Source organism: Coenobita brevimanus, chromosome 89 (assembly GCF_032717465.1).
Source record: "Coenobita brevimanus isolate Jiangsu-jjx chromosome 89, ASM3271746v2, whole genome shotgun sequence".
Lineage (NCBI taxonomy): Eukaryota > Metazoa > Arthropoda > Malacostraca > Decapoda > Coenobitidae > Coenobita > Coenobita brevimanus.
In genome coordinates, this window is record NC_137042.1 from 17,146,103 (window position 1) to 17,167,516 (window position 21,414).

At 43.7% G+C, this 21,414-nt stretch overlaps 1 protein-coding gene across 1 annotated transcript in view; it reads right to left on the reverse strand.

The window, feature by feature from the left end:
• Positions 1-21,414, reverse strand: part of TBC1D16 (TBC1 domain family member 16) — a 140,418-nt gene that overhangs the window by 68,456 nt on the left and 50,548 nt on the right. The window contains exons 6-8 of the mRNA XM_080281446.1: positions 14,158-14,377; positions 11,720-11,807; positions 10,770-10,945 (exon numbers count right to left, since the gene is read on the reverse strand). Of these exons, the coding sequence (XP_080137572.1) occupies positions 10,770-10,945; positions 11,720-11,807; positions 14,158-14,377 (484 nt within the window). The remainder of the gene's footprint in view (positions 1-10,769; positions 10,946-11,719; positions 11,808-14,157; positions 14,378-21,414) is intronic.

Here is a 21,414-nt window from a genome sequence, read left to right on the forward strand (position 1 = left end):
ATGCAGTAAGGAAGAGATGGGCAGAGTATTTTGAAAGACTGTTAAATGTAGAGGAGGAAAGGGTGGCTGAGATTGTGGCAGATGGAAGGGTGCAAGGAATGTGTTGGGAGAGTTGAATGGTTCTTTGATCACGATGGAGGAAGTGGAGAAGGCAGTAAAGGAGATGAAAACAGGGAAAGCTGCAGGTATGGATGGGTGTGCTGTGGAATGCCTGAAAGGTGGTGGAGTGAACATTGTTGACTGGTTAGTAAGATTGTTGAATGTGTGCTTTGTGAAAGGTATGGTGCCAATTGACTGGGCAAGTGCTTGTGTGGTCCCGTTGTATAAAGGCAAGGGTGATAAGTATGAATGTACTAGCTTTAGGGGTATAAGTCTGTTGAGTGTTGTAGGAAAGGTTTATGATGGAGTGTTAATTATGAGAGTTAGAGAGGGTACAGAAGGAGTGATTGGTGAAGAGCAGTGTGGCTTTAGGAGAGGGAGGGGATGCGTGAATCAGGTGTTTGCTGTGAGACAAGTGTGTGAAAAGTATTTAGCAAAAGGCAGGGATGTGTTTTGGGCATTCATGGATTTAGAGAAAGAGTATGATAGAATTGATAGGAAGGCTTTGTGGACTGTTTTAAGATTGTATGGACTTGATGGTAGGTTACTAAAAGGGGTGAAAAATTTCTATGTAAATAGTAGAGCGTGTGTAAGAGTGCGAAATGCTGTGAGTGACTGGTTTCCTGTGAGAGTGGGGCTGCAACAGGGATGTGTGATGTCACCTTGGTTGTCTAATATTTACATGGATGGTGTTGTAAGGGAGGTGAATGCCAGAGTTTTAGGTGGAGGTCTGAGTCTGGTGAATGCTGATGGTAGAGAGTGGAATCTGAAGCAGCTGCTGTTTGCAGATGATACTGCACTGGTGGCTGATTCAGAGGAGAGATTGAGACAGTTGGTAGAGAAGTTTGGAAGGGTGTGTGAAAGGAGGAAATTGAAAGTAAACGAGAATAAGAGTAAAGTGATGAAGTGTACGAGGTTGGTAGATGGTAGGGGGATGAATATACCTTTGAATGGCGAGTTGCTTGAGGAGGTAGTTTTAAATATCTAGGGTCACATGTTGCTGTGGATGGAAGAATGGATGCAGAAGTGAAGTTTGGAATAAATGAAGTAGGAAAGGTGCTGGGAGGAATGAAAAAAGTGTTTAGATGTCGTTCGCTTAGAATGGATGTAAAGAGAAGGTTGTATGAGGGTGTTGTGGTACCAACTGCGTTATATGGGGCTGAAACATGGAATATGGGTATAGCAGAGAGGAAAAGTTTGAATGTAATGGAGATGAGGTGCCTGAGGAGTATGTGTGGAGTGACGCGTATGGATCGAGTGCGAAATGATGAATCGCTTAGAATGGATGTAAAGAGAAGGTTGTATGAGGGTGTTGTGGTACCAACTGCGTTATATGGGGCTGAAACATGGAATATGGGTGTAGCAGAGAGGAAAAGTTTGAATGTAATGTAGATGAGGTGCCTGAGGAGTATGTGTGGAGTGACGCGTATGGATCGAGTGCGAAATGATGAAGTGCGAAGGAGAACTGGAGTTGTTCGGGAGATGGCTGGTAGAGTTGAGCAGAGGGTGTTGCGATGGTTTGGGCATATGGAGAGAATGGATAATGAGCGATTGGTGAAAAAGATAACTAGATCTGATGTGAGAGGTGTAAGGCTGAGAGGAAGACCATGAATAGGATGGATAGACAGTGTGAAGAGATCACTGGATGCGAGAGGGATGTCTGTTGAGCAAGGAAGAGTGGCTGTGCGTGACAGAAATAAATGGAGAGAAATTGTGAATGAATAAGTGATGACGCAGCCCTGAGGGGATATTCTCCCGCATTTGGTCTGATCAGCTAGTCAGGTCATGTGCGGGTAAGGGGATGGGTCTGTTATGATGTGGCAGGGGTAAACCAGCTCTGCTGTCGGGCCCTGCTGCGGATGTCACTGATTGCATTGCGCAGTTGACCCTTGTGCGGTGTGGTGCAGTGAGGATCTGTCCGTTCTTCCCTTGGGGCTAAGATGCAAATGAATGTGTTTGAATGGATGAGTAAATGGGGAGTGTGTTTTCCTGTCTCGGCTACCTCCCTTTCCTTGGGGGAAGCAGCCTAGGTATATAGATAGATAGATAGTGAAAGTAGTGAAGTGTTGCTGGAAACTGTGAAGTGTTATTGCAGTTTGTGTATCTTCAGAGCTTGTGAAAATAGTGAAGCTGGAAAACATTAAGCGTAATTATTTGGAAAATAAAGACAGTGAACTTAAGAAGCCAGTCCTTACGTACAATGTGTCAGCTGGTCTTGTTGCACACTGAAAGGCTGACCATAGGAAGAACAACTAACTGGGCAATGTACTTCCTATACTGAACTAACGCTGTAGTAGTAGTAGTAGTAGCTGTTCCCTAGGCAGTCTGGTCGAACAGCCCCCGAGTCCCTTGGGAAGGCCAGCCCCGAGACCGGGCTTTCCCACAAGCTCTCAAAGAGTGTATGCTGTGTTATTGGCATAGGTGATTGTGCGCAATGCAGTCTAACGCTGTTGGAGCTTGAGGCAGTGTGGGGTGGGGACGTAACACTTGTGCCAGGAATGTGGATCAAATGCTGCAATGAGTCTAATCTCTGACATGGAGCAAGGGGGTATGCAGACAAAATCCTGAGCTGGGCACAAGGACGAGGTGTCATTGGCTGTAATCATGAAGCTATTTCAAGCACAAAGTGTCCAACTACAAGCACAGAATGAAGGACAGAAAGAACTCAAAAAACAATTACAGGGACAGAGTGAAGGAGAGAAAAAACTCAAAGACCAATTGCAAGTACAGAGTGTACAACTAGAGGCACAACGTGAAGAACAAAAAGAACGATATGAACAACTACAAGAAACATTACAGGAGCAACAGAGGGAATTACAACTAAGGATGCAAGGACAGCCAGATGTTTTCATGGGGGAAATGAAGGAAGAACAGCAATAGCTTAAGCAGGAAGTAGACGCCAAGATAGAGCAGCAGAAGTATGAGGTAAGCAATAATGTGATGGAGTGCAGACCAGCTGAAGCATGTAGATGATCAGTTCAAGCATGTAGAGGGCCATTTGAAGATAATCTGTGAGAGAATTAAGATTGTAGAGAAATATTGCTCTGCTAAGCCTCAAGTTAGTGTACAGGGGGCATATGAAAAAAACAGACTGTGTATGGTGGATCTTGACAAATCCCAAACATCTAAAAGTAGCATTACAGGATTGAATGTTCAGAATGAAGAAGTTTTCTCCTGGACTTAATTATGATGACCTAGTTTTTGGGCCCCAAACCAGTTTAGTGCATGGCTGTAATGGGGGTCAAATTAAAATGAAACCTCAGAGATTTGATGGCAGAGTATCTTGGGAAGATTGCCTTGCACAGTTTGAGTTATCTGCTGATCAGAATGGTTGGGATGATAGGCAGAGGGCAGTGCAGCTTGCTACTAGCCTTAAGGGCGCTGCAATGGAAATTCTGGGCCAGACATCAGTAGAGGAGAGGAACAGTTGTCAGTACTTAGTAAAAGCACTGGAGCGCAGATACTGGGACCAAGTACCAGACTGAGGTTTACACGGCAAAATTCCGGACGCATGTGCGGCCTTGAGGCGAATCCTTACAGCAGCTGGCTTATGGAGAGTATGGCAAACAAGGAGTACCATGGAGCAGCACCTAACCTGTTGGCTATTCTTCTGAGGGACCAGTTCATTGATGCTCTTGATAGTGCAGAGTTGAAAATGCAAGTGAAGCAGACACAACCCAGAAGCATGCAAGAGGCACTAGCCAGGGCTCTAGAATTTGTGTCCTATGTCAGGTCCAGTACATCCACTTTTCAGGCCGGTCGTAACGCAGGATTCAAGGCAAGAAAGGGGCAGGCACGTGAAGTGGAAAATTTTGAAGGAAGGTGTTGGTACTGTGAAAAGCTAGGACATAGGAAAGAGGGCTGTTTTAAGTGGAAGACAGAACAGGAGAAGATCTGAAGAAATTGCTGGTACGTACTGTGAGAAGCCATCAGAAAGTGGACTGCAACAAGTGGAAGAGAAAACGGGAGAATATCAGAGGAGGTTGTTGGTTCTGCGAGAAGCCAGGACGCAAGAAAGTAGATTGTTATAAGTGGAAGAAGGAACAAGAATGGAACAGTGCAAGGAAACCCATAACTGCAACAAAAGGGTGTTAGACATGTGGTGAAGTAAGAGACTTCAGCTATGACTGTCCAAATGAGAAGGATGACAAGAAGAATGCTGCAGAAGACTAGAAGGATGAGGGTAAGTTAGAAAATGCTGGTGACAAGAGGCAACAACTAACCAGTTTTTCCCACGAAGCTCCACAACCAAGGAACTGCAAGAGAACCTTGACTGATAGTGTGTGAGATGACGGATGAACAGATAGCAAGCAATGTAGTAGGAACAGGAATCTTAGCAAGAAATGTTGCTGTAATGTGGTGACAGGGCCAGTGTCGGCTGAAGAAGACCTGAAAGGGATGCACATGGAAGATGCAGATTTACAACCAGTGCTAAAGTGGCTACAACAGAGTACCATACAGTGCGACCATCTTGGGAAGAGGTCTCCAGGTTTAGCCCTGCGACTAAGAGCTACTGGAGTCAGTGGGACCTTCTTCGTTTGATCAACGGACTATTGAAGCATCAGTGGGGGACGCCCGATGGCATCAGCAAGTACGGTACTGGCAACTGGTGGTTTCGAAGAAAATGAAGTCTGGGATCTTCTGATGAGTCTCATAACCAGATCACTAGTGGACACCTGGGAATGAAGGAAACTCTAAGTCAGCTGCGACAGAGGGTCTACTGGACTGGTATGTGGCAAGATGTTGAAGAGTGGAGTCGGGCCTGTGACGTATGCTGTGCCAAGAAGGGACCCATGAAATGTGGTTGCATCCCTCTTCAGCTGTACTGTGTGGGTGCACCGACGGAAGGAGTCATGGTGGACACTGCTGGACCTCTGCCACTCAATGAAAGAGGAAACCGATATATATGTGTTGCCATGGTCTACTTCACACAGTGGCCAGAAACCTATGCCATCCCCAATCAAGAGCCTGCGACTGCTGTGCAAGTGTTAGTTGACCAGCAGTTCTGTCAATTTGGGATGCCACAAGAGCTACATTCAGACAAGGGTAGAAACTTCGAGTCTGCTGTGTTCCGTGAGTGCTGCAAGCTATTGGGGATCAAGAAGACCAGGGCGATCCCACTAAGACCACAGTCAGATGGGATGGTGGAGAAATTCAACTGGACCCTGGGACAAGATGTGGCTAAGTATATACTGCGTAGAGGGACAAACGGAATGAGGCCAGAAATTACCTGCATTGCTGATGACATATTGGCCTGCATTCCATAAGTCTACCGGCTACACCACTGCAAAACTGATGCTGGGCCACGAGTTACGTTTACCTGTTGACTTGTTAATGGGCAGACTACCTGGTGAAGAGCTGCCTACAGACACCTCCAGCTATGCGAAGCACCTTCAGGAAAGGCTGCCAGAGGTATATCATCAAGTGCGAGGAGCCCTTAACCCTTAAAGTACTCCAATCGGATTGAGCCAGTGAAGGTTTATATCCAAGGGATGGTTGGGGTTTATTGCTCACATAATGCCACTCAGGGATGAGTAAGGCTAGTCACTCTCATCTTAAATGTCATGAACAACTTGTCTAGCCCTGGGCTCCTATGCTCCTCATGGGGCAACATAGGACTGGATGATGGATGGACGGATGAGCTTTCATTATTTTACAATACTTCACCATCATTGTGGTAGGTGGGGGCGCTCACCATCCACTTACTCGATGTAGTGCTGCTCTCGGGTATCTGCCCTTTCCTCTCTTTCATCCTTCTTTCCTTCTATCCTCTTCTGTTTTCCTTTCCTTCATTCTTCCCTTGTCCGACTGCCTACAGGTGACTTTACGCTCCCTCTTCTCTTTTTTTTCCTTCATTCTTTCCTCTTCCTTCTGCCTATGGGTGACTCTACACTGAGTGACAAGACAAATGGTTTCCTGTACACTAGGAAACCATTTACTAAGCTGGGTGGTAACCATATAACCAAATTTTGGTGCCTGGTGGTTTAGTGGGTAATTATTGCGCTCCAATTGGATTCAGCCGGTGAAGGTTTATATCCACGGGGTGATTGGGGTTGATTGCTCATGTAATGCCACTCAGGGATGAGTGAGGCTGGTCACTCTTATCTTAAATGTCAGGACCAACTGCATAGCCCCAGGCTCCTATGCTCCTCATGGGGCAATGTAGGATAGGATGATGGATGGATGGATTCACCATCATTATGGTCTTCCTCTTCCAGCACACATTTAGCACCTTTAATCCACTGATGTAGTTTACGTTATACTCTTGTTAAATTTACATGAGTTTACTCGACTCAGGAGAGGCTTTTTGAACTGAAGGAATTACATACAGTCTTCATTAATGTCCTCAGTTACAGAGATCTTTCCTAAACTAATCAAAGTAACCTGGTAGCAGCAAAAATACAATGAAAATGACATCTGCAGGCTGAAGGGGTTAAACTTACTTTCACTGAATTTCTTTCCACTCTTATCTATATGAAGTATTTGATCACGTCTGTAGCTCTTTATCCATTCAGCAATGACACACCTCACTCCAAAAGCCCCTTCTTCCATTTCAAAGTTCTCGTAACTTTCTTATCATTCACAGTCTATCCATCAACCACATCCCTGTACATATTATGGTGAAAAACCATACTGTTCATTTCCTCATTTTTAACCCCTAAAAGACGGGTGTCCGCGTATGCGGTCATGCCCCCCCACCCCCTGAACCCACCCCACCCACCTCACCCTCCCTTCCACCACACTCACACACCAACCCCCACCCTCCCCACCCCCATCCCCCTGCCATCCCCCTACCACCCCCATCCCCAAACCCCCACTGTCCCCCAACTCCCACTACTGCCCCTAACCACCCCAAACTCCCACAACCCCCCAAATCCCCCACCACCACCCTCTCCACCTCCAACCCCCCACCCCCCAAAACCCCCCCATCCCCCCAACCACCGTCCCACCACTTCTCACTCCCCCACCACCCTCCCCACCATCCCCTACCCCCTACTGCCAACTTCCAACCCCCACCACCCCAAACTCACTACCCCCTACCCTACCCCCACACCCCCCAATCTTTTCAAACCTGACAAACTCCATCTGCTCTCCTCGACACACAGCACACATGAAATCAACATTATCTCGCAGTCTACCTCTAATACCACTACATCTCTTATGCACCCACTTATTACAGTCACTGCACAAGATGGACTTACAGTAAGACCTCACTATAACAGGCTAATTGGGGCCCAAGCCATTCCGAAAAAAGCGAAATTCCAATAAAAGCGACATCCAGACTTCCAGCTGATAACCTGGACTTCTTCAGATATATCAGACATTAGTCCGGATTGCACCAACAGTTTTTAAACTGTTTTCATTACCACTGCAGTACTGTACTGTATTTTACCTTCACTACAATAATCAAGTGGTATAATATATATAATAATATATAATATATACTGTATAATAATGCCATACTGTACACTGATAGACATGTCTTTAATTTACCTTACTGTGGTGAACATGGCTGAAGCAGTCCGGACCGCTTCTGGCTTCACCAGACTTTTTCCGATATACAGGAATTTAGTCCGATAGCTGCAGGCTCCAAACCTTCCATCCCAGTTAAACTCCTCATTCAACAACTGGCTGTAATGCTCTCTCCACAGGTCTTTAATATCTCCACCAGTGGTGGACAGGGCAAACAAGAAATAACCTTGTGCAAGCGCAATGCGCAATCCACTATTCACTACCTTGTGCAAGCGCAAGTACGCAATCTGACTAATATTTAGCTTGTGCAATGTCACAAAGCACAGGCGCAAACCATTTGCATATATTTGTGGAAATTACTGTAAAATATTGAGATATTTAAATAAAATTGCATACTTACTTACTTACTATCATCATCCATCCATCATCCAACCCTACGTTGCCCCATGAGGAGAGTAGGAGCCCGGGGCTAGGCAGTTGGTCCTGATATTTAAGATGAGCGTGACCAACCTCACTCATCCCTGAGTGGCATTACGTGAGCAATAAACCCCAACCACCCCTTGGATATAAATCTTCACCGGCTCAATCCGACTGGAGCACAATAATTACCCACTAAACCACCAGGTGCCAAAATTTGGTTATATGGTTACCACCCTGCATAGTAAATGGTTTCCTGGTGTACAGGAAACCATTTGGCTTGTCACTCAGTGTAGAGTCACCCATAGGCAGAAGGAAGAGGAAAGAATGAAGGAAAGAAAGACAGAAGAGGGAGTGTTAAGTCACCTGTAGGCAGAAGGATGAGGAAAGAATGAAGGAAAGAAAGATAGAAGAAGATGGAAGGAAAGAAGGATGGAGGAGAGGACAGGGCAGACACCTGAGAGCAGCACTATATTGAGTGAGTGGATGGTGAGCGCCCCCACCTACCAAAATCTTTTATTTATTATTATTATTTTCTATTATTTGTAATTTGCATAAGTGCACAATCTAATATTTAGCTTGCGCAACATTGCTAAGCGCTAGTGCAAACCATTTGCATATATTTGTGGGAATTACTGTAAAATATTGAGCTATTTAAATAAATTAGCATACTTACTTTTATTTATTATTATTCTATCTATCTATCTATTGCCACATGCCTTAATCCTGTAAGGGGTGGGCACCGGCCACAAACAAGCAACAAATCACCTCCATGTTACCCTGTCCCCCACCATTTCACTGCCCTGCTCCCAGCTCACACCCCCCTCTCTCATATACTTCTCCACGCCATCCCTCCATCTCATCCTTGTCCTCCCCCTCCCTCTCCCCCCCTCCACCTTACTCACATACACTATCCTCGTTAGTCTCTCACTCTCCATCCTCTCCATACGACCAAACCACCTCAATGCGTTTCTCCTAAAGCTTCCTATCACATCCACATCCACACCACAACGATCCTTCACTTCCTCATACAACGATCCTTCGCTTCCTCATATGTCAGACTGTCTCTCCATGCAACTCCACATGCTCCTCTCAAATAACTCATTTATTTCCACAGCTCTCACTCTTGACTTCGTCCCTCCAACGAGGTCAAAGCTTCACTTCCATACATTAGAGTTGATATCACAATACTGTCATGTAGCAACTTTTTCACTCGTGGATGTTCAAACAGGAGTAAGCGGGCTGCGAAGCGGAGGGACAGGGAAACAAAGGCTGTGATGTTGCCAGTTTTACTTTTATCTGCATTTTCGCAAGACGTTTTCTTTAATAATTTTATACAGATATACAATAGCATAAAATAGCATGTGTAATTCCTTACAAAAATCATTAAAACATATTATTTAAATCAAATATCCACAGCTGTGGATATTTGATCTAAATAATATGTTAAATAATATGTTCTAATGATTTTTGTAAGGAATTGCATATGCTACTCTTAATAAATAATGTATTTTTAATTTATTATTATTTACCAATAATAATAATTTAAAAAATATTATATTACATTATCTGTGTTGAAGCATTTTAAGAAATGCTACTGTCCTCCGTCCCTCCCACCTCCTCCCAGCAGAACCCTCGTGACCCACCTGAGCCTCCCCCATCGCTTGTCCAGACATACGGGAATCTCCCAAGACCACGTGTCCCTTGGATTGTGCAAGGCAGGTGCACAAACGCAAATTTAATTGTGCAAGTGCAACTAAATTTGGACTTGCACACCTGCCTTTTCATGTGCAAAAGCGCAATATTGTGCATGATCTCGTGTGGTGCGCAATGCGCAAATGATATGCAATGGTGTGCAATTGCGCTCTGCGCAAGTGTTTGCGCACCTGCCCAGCACTAATTTCCACTGTTCGCCACTAACCTTCCTCCATCTTTCTTCACACACTACTCACCAATGATATCCCTGTTCTCCCTCTTCATCTGATTTACCACCTTAAACATCATATTCTTCCTTTCCACACAATTTACGTTATCAAATAAAAGTCTCTGTGACTCAGACTTCGCCCTGCAAACCTCTTTTTTAGCCCTACGTTTGGCAGCCAAGTATTCTACTCCGTTACCACCCTCCTTCCATTCCAGAAAAAGCCTCCTTCTCTCCTTAACTGCAGCTTGTACACCCTCATCCCATTATAAAGTTACTTTAAGTCTTGGTGGGCCTCTTGCCCATCCATATACTGAATCAGTAACTCTCAGAAAGTTGCTCTTGAGAGTTTTGTACTGTTCATTAACACTTCGGGGAATGTCTCCCTCTTCATCCACCACTCTCCTCAGCTCCCTATAGAAGGCATCCCTTACTGCTTGGATTATCAGCTTCCATATTTTCCTCCTAGGTGTATGGGTCCTCTTTTTCATCACCCGCTCTTTAAGCACTATGTCACCTATCAATAACTTGTGTTGCTGCACACACACCTAGGTCCCTGTAACTTTAACTATACTTACTCTGGAGAAACTCATCTCTACACCCTAATGCTCTGTAACATTTACACACTTACTTGAAAAATCATTTATATTGTAATATAAAAACATGCAATACCTGACACTCTATAATAATAGCACACCTCAAATCATGGGAACATGCTCTTTGTACTACTGGAAATCATACATGACAACATCTTGCTTTTTCTAAATCAACTACTTCTTATAAGAAACCAATTTCACTGCTAATACAAAACTAGCAAAGATGAAGGTAAGCACTGTAATAATGGACAACTATACAGTACTTGATCTTCTGGTAGAGGTGGTGCTTCTCCTCCATGACAGCTTGGCGCTGGGCAAAGGTGGTGCGGAAGTCATAGTAATGTAGAAGGAAAGGCCACACACTGGCTCGCAGCTGAGGCTCTACTCCTCCAAAGAAAATTGTTCGACGAAGAGCCAGGTCATCCTCTATTTGTCCATCCTAGAATAATAAAAAATTACAGGATGTGAAATTACAGTATAATTAACCCCCCCCCGTCTGGGTGGCACGTATACATGATGATCTGGGGACATCTGGGTGACATGTATACATGATCTAGTGTTTTGTAGTATTATTGTTATTGTATTATTATTATTATGATCATTGCATCATATTAAAAGAGCATATTATACTATAATTTTATATTATAGGTTTAGCTGAGAAATTATGGTTTAAATAATGGTGATTTTTAAGAAAAACACCTGCTGGTGGTGTGGGTGGTGAAAACAACCCTCCGACATGATGGGTTAAGTGAAATACAGGTTTACACAACATGCTCTTTCATAGAATGATATAACCAACATATTCATCCATTCATCCATCACTTTGTCCTTTTTAGCCCCTTCAGGGGCACAATGGCTCACAGCAGGTGCAACTAGCCCCATGCCCCTTCATGGCATTGCATAAGTACTGTCATAATCCCCAATTAGCTCTGACGAACCTTATAAGCCATATCTAGTTAGAGCACCGCAATCCACTGAAACATCAGGTGTCCATTTGCCAGTTACTACATAGTACTGTTTCTATCCAACATACTAAAATATGGCTTCCTGAAGTATAGTTCAAGGAACTGTTTGGCTTGTCACTCTGTGGAAACTCACCTGGAGGTAGTACTACAATCAATGATTGGATGGTATATAACTCTGTCTACCTCAAAATGATGTTAATGCATAAAAGGTGCACTGGTGCATATGAATATTTTAAATCACAACTGACCTCACTGAAGTAAGTAATCCAAGAATCTGCATCTAGGCAGCTGTGCTGTCCCTCTTCTGGGTGAAGCTCTACCTTGCTCACTTCAGGCCTGTGACAAAAGAATGACACAGTGTCATATTCAAGCTTGTACTTTGTATACCATGCAAACGACTGAATCTTGCATTACCAATAGTGTATTTTTTATGTGCACTAGAGTAATTACCTTGCCATCCAGAACATGTCTGAAAAGTCAATAAAATTAAGAAACAGCTAAATCTGAAATTGTCCTAATTAATTCAGCAAGCAGGTAAACTGGCTACTGATCTCAAGAAGCCAGTGATGCCACATACAGCTCACCTTACTTTCATCTTTCATTTTCATTTTCTCTAAAATACCAGAACACTACCAATAAGAATATATATACATTTATATTTTTTAAAGGATTTGTCCAAGCATTCATATGAACAGCTTCTAAAAAAATTCAGTAGCTACTGTAAAAACTACTGGGATGTTCATGACACCAACCAGCACATAAAACGAAAAATTTATTGGATGAGAATGAAACACGAGTATTACAACCACATACTGTACATTTGACCATTAGTCCTTAGTTGTTCCACCCTTGGATGTCAGCATCATCACATCTGGATGTGACATGCTGCCAGACTGCTTTGCAAAACATACAAAATGTGCTCTGATGGCCGTCTTCGCTCATCCTGTAGCCGAGTACGACCCTCCAGTTTTTCTTGCAGTCGTACGGTTGTTGGGCCCTTCATGAAACACAAGCAACTACAACACAGCTCTTCTTCTAGAGCTTGCTGAGCCCCAACATGGTGGCAAGGAGGAAAGATAATGCAGGCAAAACTAACTGTTGATCAAAACATGCAACAAAAATCTCCAAGTACCAGAACTAATCCACTAATTTTTCCTTTCGCACCACACAAAGGTATGGGTTAGTGATGGTCTGAATGTGTATTTTTCAACATTTGCAAATGTGAGTGTGAATGCAAATAAGAATTTTCAGTATCTGTGAATATGAATGCGAATACTGTATTCTGTATGATGGCACAGAAATGTGAGTTACTGTATTCATATTTTTTTGTACGAATTAATTTCATTGTAAGAGTTTCAGCCATAGAAAACTGAATGAAGAAACGTCTATCAACTTTCTATGTTACCAGGATGTGGAAAGAGAACCAAACTCTTACCTGCATCCTCCGGGGATATCAAATGCGCCCTGGACAAACTTCAAAAGGACCAGATCATGTCAAGACAGTCACACTCTCTCACTCTCTCTCAGAAATTCTTGAGATTTAGGTACTTTTTTTGGTTATGAGCTAAAAATCTGGAGATTGCTCACTTTTTAATGAGAAATTCAGAAAATCTGTATCCATCCATCCATCATCCAATCCTATGTCACCCCACAAGGAGTGTAGGAGCCCAGGGCTTGGCAAGTTGGTCCTGACACTTAAGATGAGAGTGACCAACCTCACTCATCCCTGAGTGGCATTACATGAGCAATAACCCCTAACCATCCCTTGGATATAAACCTGCAAAGGCTTAATCACCTAGACATAGAGGCATCCAAATTCTTGCTGCAGCCTCCAAAAACCCACAACATCCACTACACTACAAGGCAGCACATCCACACACACCAAGGAATATCAAAACAACGCCCAGCACATGATATCATACACAAATACTGTCATCATTTCCCCCTCGCCCACCTCAGACCAGCCTCCAGAAGCATATCCATACTCAAAATCACTCACCGCTTCATTCAGTCACTTAAAGACAACACACAGCTGCATGCATGGCCTTCTGATATCTACCCTTCTGAATCTTGTCTCCCTCGTGAGGACAGGGTCCACCTGGCCAGACTGAGATGAGGACATCATCAAGCCCTCTTAGGCTCCCAGATGAGAGGCTGGATGACTCCGTCGCTGATGACTGTCCAGGATGCAACACAGCACCCCATACTATTAAGCACATTATGGAAGACTGCATTGCACACAATCACCTACGCCAACAACACAACATACATTCTTTGAGAGCTCTGTGGGAAAGCCCGGTCTCAGCCATGGCCTTCCTAAGGGACTAGGGGCTGTTCGGCCAGACTGCCTAGGGAACAACTACTACTACTACTACAACACAACATACACTCCTTGAGAGCTCTCTGGGAAAGCCTGGTTTGGCCATGGCCTTCATTAAGGGCTTGGGGCTGTTCGGCCAGACTGCCTAGGGAACAACTACTACTACTACTACTACCACCCCTGCCAATTATGTAGTAGAGAAAAAATCATCACCTTAGTGAATGAAATAATGGAGGCCATTTTTTGCTCACTCACTACGAAAGGTCTAACTTAAGGTAGATTACTTTGTCTGAAAGTAGTCAGATTAAAGTCTAAAGAGTTTCACATGCTGATTAGATTAACTATGAGTATGCAAATCATTCTTACTTGCAAACTAAGAACTGCTTCAACGAGGAGTCCATGGCAGCAGTGTCTTCTTCACCGGGCTTTATTAAAAAGTTCCAGTCTTCAAAGACAGCAGCCAGTTTGTCAAGACCACCATGATGAAAATGGAATATCTTGTACTGGCTTTCTCTGCTGGCAATGACAAGCTGACCACAAGTGTGGTCCCGGTCACTGAAGAATAGCCGAAGTGACCTGGCCTGTCCTGATGGTAGTCAAAGAGTGTACATTAGGGTACATTCACACTAAATGGAAACAATGATTGTAACATGTGTTGGGGACATTTTTATCATCAAAGGTGACATCAGAAAAAGTGATAGGGACAATGTTGTAAACATTCCTGACAGAAGCTGTCAACAAGTGGTACAGCCAGATTTTGATGGATGGGGGGAACAAGGAGTGGCTGGGCCAGGCCCTACTTTAGGGGGGCCCAATGTTAGACGCTGTCCACAAATCAAATAATAAAAAAATTCAAATGTGGGTCCAGTGGAGGGGCCAAGGGTCTGACTGGAGGGCCCAAGCACCCTCATAGCTAAGTCACTGCTGTCAACAAAGTTCCCAACATAATTCATGTCAGCACCATCTCAACAATGTTCCCAACATAATTCACATCTGCACCATCACAAGTATGTTAGGTACATTTACTAAACAGTACACAGCTCTGACTTACAAAGGCTAATATTGAAAACATGGTTTAATTTGTATCCACATCATGATCATATGTCTCTTAACACTGTTCTTTACAGAAGTGTGGTGAAGCAGCAGCCCACATCATTGTTAAATGTCACACATACCAACATTTCAAAAATCAACAGGAGCCAGTTTTGTTTCTAAGCGTGTTTCACATTACAACAAACCAAACTCATTTGTGACTACCGAAACACTGTTAATAACAATGTACAGCCGACAGCAGAAGTTCGTCCCTCTTAGCGTGTGTGATACGAGCCTGTTGATCTGGTAACACTGTATGAGATAGAGTTGACAGGTACGCTTTAAGTGGCTAATATTAAAGAAATGTGTTCGGAGATAAGAACACATTCTCTAATAATAATATTAATTTGCAGCAGGTGGGATAATAAAGTTATTGTGAAATGTTTGACATTGGTGTATGAAGATTCTTCGTTACGGACACAGACGCCTAGGATTACTTGGACTGGACTGATGTTGCCAGCAAGTATTATATGAAATATTATAGAACGATTGCAGTCTTAAAGGTGAGGTTGCAAGAAAACACTAATTACGATGTCAGTTACACACTAAACAAACACCGAAACTGCCAGTTCGTGTTTCGCCAGTATGCGATTTTGTTTTATAAGTTAAGTCGCTTCCCTTTCCGACCTCTCTCCCCACCCGTCTCTCCTTTTCCAAGTCATGCTCTGCCATCATCCACGTTTTATCGTTAATGTTGAAAATCGTATGTCTGTAGGTAAACTGCGGGAAATAATATAAAAGTGTCAATGAGCTTCTTTTCCTCCATTGCTTGAAGTGTTATCAATGACCTGAATATAAATGTTAGTAACATGAATAAATGGTCACTGTGGTGGTTAGGAGACATTTCTCGTCATCATTTATGTATCACTTACCTAACTATCGTTCTTACAGTGCCCAAAATACACTCCCTCTCCACCCCTTCGCCGTCTCCTCCCCTCCCCCTTCCACTGTTTCCATCACTTCTCCCCCCTCTCTCCGCCCCTATTTCCAGTAACCTTTGTTTCTAGCCTGCAACACTCCGAATCCCTCCCCACCGTGTTATTGTATTGACCCAGCCCAACTTCTCTCCCTTGTCATTTCAAATGTCTTTTTCTCTCCCTTTTTCATTTTTGCCTCGGGAATCGAACAACATAACGATGTTTGGGCCATGTTTTTGTATGGTATCCTTTAATAATGTGTAATATTATAATGACCGTGACAATGGCGGTCAAGAGGCATTCAAAGGACGGCAGTCAGTGCCTCAGTTTAATGATCATTTTATTTCTCCTCCTCTAGCCATTAATATCTTGCTTACACTTATTTTACTCGTATAAATCCCAACATACATAAAATATGAAGCACAAACGTCCTTCTTTTCACCAAAGAAAGTATAAAATGAAAAATAATCATTGCGTATGTTGTATGACTGAGGTGGTTTGGACATGTGGAGAGAATGGAGAATGAAAGACTGACTAAGAGGGTGTATGTAGGTGAGGTGGAGGGAGGGAGAGGGAGGGGTAGACCGAGGATGAGGTGGAGGGATGGAGTTGAGAGGAATATATGAGGGAGGGGAGGTTGAGTTGGGGGGAGGGGAGTCAAATGGTGGGTGACAGAGCGACTTGGAGGCGTTTTGTCTGCGACAACCCTTTCGGGATTAGGGCGTCGGGCTATAGATAGATAGATAGATAGATGTTGTATGATCTACACGCATCCAGAAAATATTTTCTTAAAATTACTGTCAGTATTCTTGGTGATAATTTGTAGATCTTCAGTTACGATTAAATATAGCAAAATAGATGATAGTCACAAAAGCTGTATCCTCATACATTTGGCTACCATAATCATCGTAATATACGATGAAGGGGGATTATACCCCTCTGGATGAGTAGATTAAGCCCTTATCGGAATATGCTTGTCATGAGCCCGGACAGCAGGCAGATGTAAGTGGAAGTATGAGATTGTCGCGGTGTAAGGGTTAATTATGGTAAAGGTTCGCTTCCTATCCATCCGAGTCCTTGTCACTCCTGTATCGATAATATCGGCAGTTGCAGAACAGATGTTCAGGGCGCTGACGGACAGCCATGCCGTTACCTTTTGTTCTAACCATGCAATGCAGCTATGGGAATGGAATGATAGGGATAATCATGCTGACTGCATTCTCTGACCTTGTAAGATCATGCGTTGAGGGAGTTCAGATCAGAGTATGTCGATGGCATATTGTTTTAAATTATATATAAGTAGACGTATCTCATAGGTCTCACTTTAGTGCGGAACACAATGTGTAGGGGGGGAGGGGATTATGGAAGCAGGAATACTTTGGGTGAGGGAAGGGATTACATATATTACAAGCTGGGACACAGATAAATATGTTATAACGTGAAGGGAAGAGTGAGGGATACAGAAAGCGGGAAGGAGGCGAGGAGGGAAGGAATCCACAAGGGGGGGATGGTATTGAACACTGATAGTTACGATGGACATATTGTTATGTAAGTAATTTGGTTACTTGTGTGTAATACAGTTGGCAATATAACATGCACGAGTATTGTGTTTATAATGTCATTACAATTAAGACTCAAAGTCCTGTAAATGGTAATAACTGTATTCAAATTATGAAGAACCGTTCTAGTTAGGGAGGTAAACAGAAGCAGAGTCAGTTAAATGCATTGGGAAGGGTTGGGGGTGTTGAGGGAGAGAAACAAGGGGTACTGGTAGAGGGGGGGAAGGGAGGGGGAGAAGTGATGGAGACAGTGGAAGGGGGAGGGGAGGAGACGGCAAGGGGGTCGAGAGGGAGTGTATTTGGAGCACTGTATTAACGATGGTTATATAAATGTTATATAATGTGACGAGTAATGTCTCCTAACCACCACAGTGACGATTTATTCATGTTACTAACATTTATATTCAAGTCATGGATAACATTTCAAGCGATGGAGGAGGAAATGAAGCTCATTTGACACTTTTATATTGTTTCCCACAGTTTATCTACAGACATATGGTATTCAGCATTAACGATAAAACGTGGATGATGGCAGAGCATGACTAGGAAGAGAAGAGACAGGTGGGGAGAGAGGTCGGAAAAGGAAGTGATTTAACTTGTAAAACTAAACCGCATACTGGCGAAACACGAACTGTCAGTTTCTGTGTTTGTTTAGTGTGTAACTGACATCGTAATTAGTGTTTTCTTGCAACCTCACCTTTAGGACTGCAATCGTTCTATAATATTTCATATAATACTTGCTGGCAACATCAGTCCAGTCCAAATAATCCTATGCGTCTGTGTCCGTAACGAATAATCTTCATACACCAGTGTCAAACATTTCACAATAACATTATCCCACCTGCTACAAATTAATATTATCATTAGGGAATGTGTTCTTATCTCCGAACACATTTCTTTAATATTAGCCATTTAAAGCGTACCTGTCAACTCTATCTCATACAGTGTTACCAGATCAACAGCCTCGTATCATGCACGCTAAGAGGGACGAACTTCTGCTATCGGCTGTACATCACATATGTCATCAACTGTACCATCACTGGATTCATACTAGCATACCAGTCATCATAACACTGTATGCAACATTTTGGGTGAACAACATTCCACACACCCGCTGAACACACCAGCAGTTGGCTACACTGTCTTAAAGTATGTTATGGACAATGCTGTCTTTGTGTGAAAGCCCTTACAACAATAAAATATAATAAGGTGTGACTGATCTGGATCAGATTTGTTTTTAGAACATATGAAAGATCATTACTGGGTTATATAAGATACTGTTATTACTTTTATTTATTTTTTTTTCTGAGCTGTCAAAACCAAAAGAAAGCTTTCATTCTTGCACTCCTTCATACACAAGAACGGTGGCCTCAGCATATACAACAGGGCTGAATGGAAACACATTACAATATTCTAGTCTTTGCTCAGGAAATATAAAGTACATTTAATCATAATACAGTAGAGGTATAAAGCTTTTAGACCAGACAATGAAGGTAATGGAGGGAGTTCCAGAAGGTATGATTAGAGAGTGAATATTGATGAGATGCAGCTTGGGTTTATGCCAGGCAAAGGGACCACTGATGACATATTCACTGTTCGACAGCTTCAGGAAAAATATACAGTACAGGCAAGAAAAGGGAGCTGTACTTTGTTTTTGCTGCTTTGGAGAAGGCCTTTGACAGAGTCCCTAGAGGTGGTGAAGTGGGCAATGAGAAAGCTTGGGATCATGGACTGGCTGGTTAGGGTGGTTATGGCCATGTATGTAGGTGCTCACACCCAGGTAAGGGTGAATGGAGATTTGAGTGATGAGTTTTCCGTGAATGCTGGTGTGCATCAATGGTCAGTTCTGAGCCCCTTGTTGTTTATCATGGTACCTGAAGCCCTCTCATGTGACTTACAAAATGGACTCCCGTGGGAGATGTTTTATGCTGATGATTTTGTGTTGATCGCAGAGAATGAAGGGGAGGTGGAGGAAAGATTTTGGAAGTGGAGAGATGGTATGTGGCACAAGGGATAAAGAGTAAATGCAGATCTAGGGCTGGTGGTGGTACTGTCAAAGAAGAGGGAGAGTGGCCATGTGCGCTTTGTCACAAGGGTGTGGGAAGTAATTCCGTCTTGTGCAGTGTTTGTGATAAGTGGATGCATAAGAGACAGACGGCAAGATACAGTAATGCTGATTTCATGAATGCAGCGTATCAGGGAGAGCAGGTGGAGATTGCCAGGCGTGAAAGGATTGAACTTGCTGGTGAGTCTATTGAGTGTGTGGAAGAGTACTGTTATCTGGGAGACAGGTTATGTGCTGGAGGTGACTCTGTGGCTAGAGTGAGGAGTGGTTGGGATAAGTTCAGGAAGCTGTTGCCTCTCCTGACACTGTGAGGGCTCTCCCTCTGTGCTAAGGGACCTTTGTATGCAGCATGTGCAAGGAGTAAAATGCTGTATGGTAATGAGACTTGGGCAGTAAAGGAAGAGGATACTCGCAGGCTGAAACGTATAGAAAGGACAACGATTAGGTGGATGTGCAGTGCGTCTGTGAGTGTGAGGCTAGGTGGGCTAGGTTTACGATGGAAGAGTTGAGGGGTAGGATGGGACTGGAGGGTATTGGTGCTGTGATGAGGAGAGGTAGATTGGGATGGTTTGGCCATGTGGAGAGGATAAGGGATGATAATTGGGTGCAGAAAGTGAGATGTGTTAATGTTAGGGGTAGGGTTGCGAGAGGTAGACCGAAAAAGACCTGGGACGAGGTCACTTAATGTGACTTCTGGGATAAGGGACTGAATAGGAATGCTGCCAGAGATCGAGCAACATGGACAGCCGCCATTAGGTGACCAAGGCCGATGCATGCAAGCATGTTGGAGCCTTCAAAAATGAACAAACAAATTATCAGCAGATGGATAACTACAGCGATCGGTCTCCTCAAGAGCTGTCTTCCCTAAAAACTGAACACAGTTACCATTAAGGCTTCATGGATGCAAGGCATTCTACATATATCTGGTGTAGGAATTATGGATGGGGATGGGGGGGTGGGGGAAGGCTCACTCTGTGTTTCTCTGCACATTAGGGTTGCTGTGGAGTACACCATACTCTGTTCAAGTGGGTGACAGTCAATCTGTGTCTCCAGGCATACAAAGGTGATTGTGATCCATCTCCAGCCCAGCTCATGACACAACAATGATGGATGAAGCAGTTGCTTTGTGTCTATGAATGCAGGTTTCTTAGTTGGTATTCCAGTCCTTTCAACAGACAAGACTTGTTGCTCTACTTCTACACTACCCTAGACAGGAAGGTGGTTGTTAGTGGTCTATAGCTTAGCTAAGAGATCATTAATGAGACAAGGTGTCATTCTGCGCCTCCTCATACAGGAAGGTGCTGCTGCTGGTGCCCCACACCCTTCAAGAGATTCCCTTTACAAGCGGCACTCAGATTTAAGTGTCAATGTCATGGCTTCTGTCCAATCATCCCAGTTGTTGTAGATGTTGAGTACCCTCAGTCTGTCTGGCCAAGCAGGTCCATCATCTGCAGATAAGCAACTGCCTCTATAGGGCCATCCTGTGCAGTGAACCAATGTTCCTTCATGACAGATATCATCTCGCCACAGTGAGGTGCAGGGAAGAAGATGGAGGTTTGGTTCTTGAATGAATGCCACATTTGTGCCTTTCTGCAGCAGCATGGTGGCAGTAAGGGCTGCTGACAATGGCTGGGTACTACAAGGCTTGGTGGAACTTGAAGGGGTGATTCTGAAAGATGTTGATAACCGGAACAGGGGCCTGTTGCTCAGGTGCAGCTGTGTCTTGCAGGAGATCCAGACAGGTCTTCCCTTCTGCAGACTCTCTTTCAAGACGGGCTGAGGCACTGCAGGGGAGTAATGCTCCTGACTTCTGAATGGTGAAACATGAGCCATTCATTAAAGAGAGTTTTGGGAAGTGCTAAAATGTCCTTCACTGTAATGATTGTACTATGGGTGTTCACTGGTACTTCATCTCCTCCAATGCCTTCCCTGAGATGTCATTAGAGAGTTAAGAGGGGGTCTTCTCTATGGAAGTCTTGTCACAAGGGTT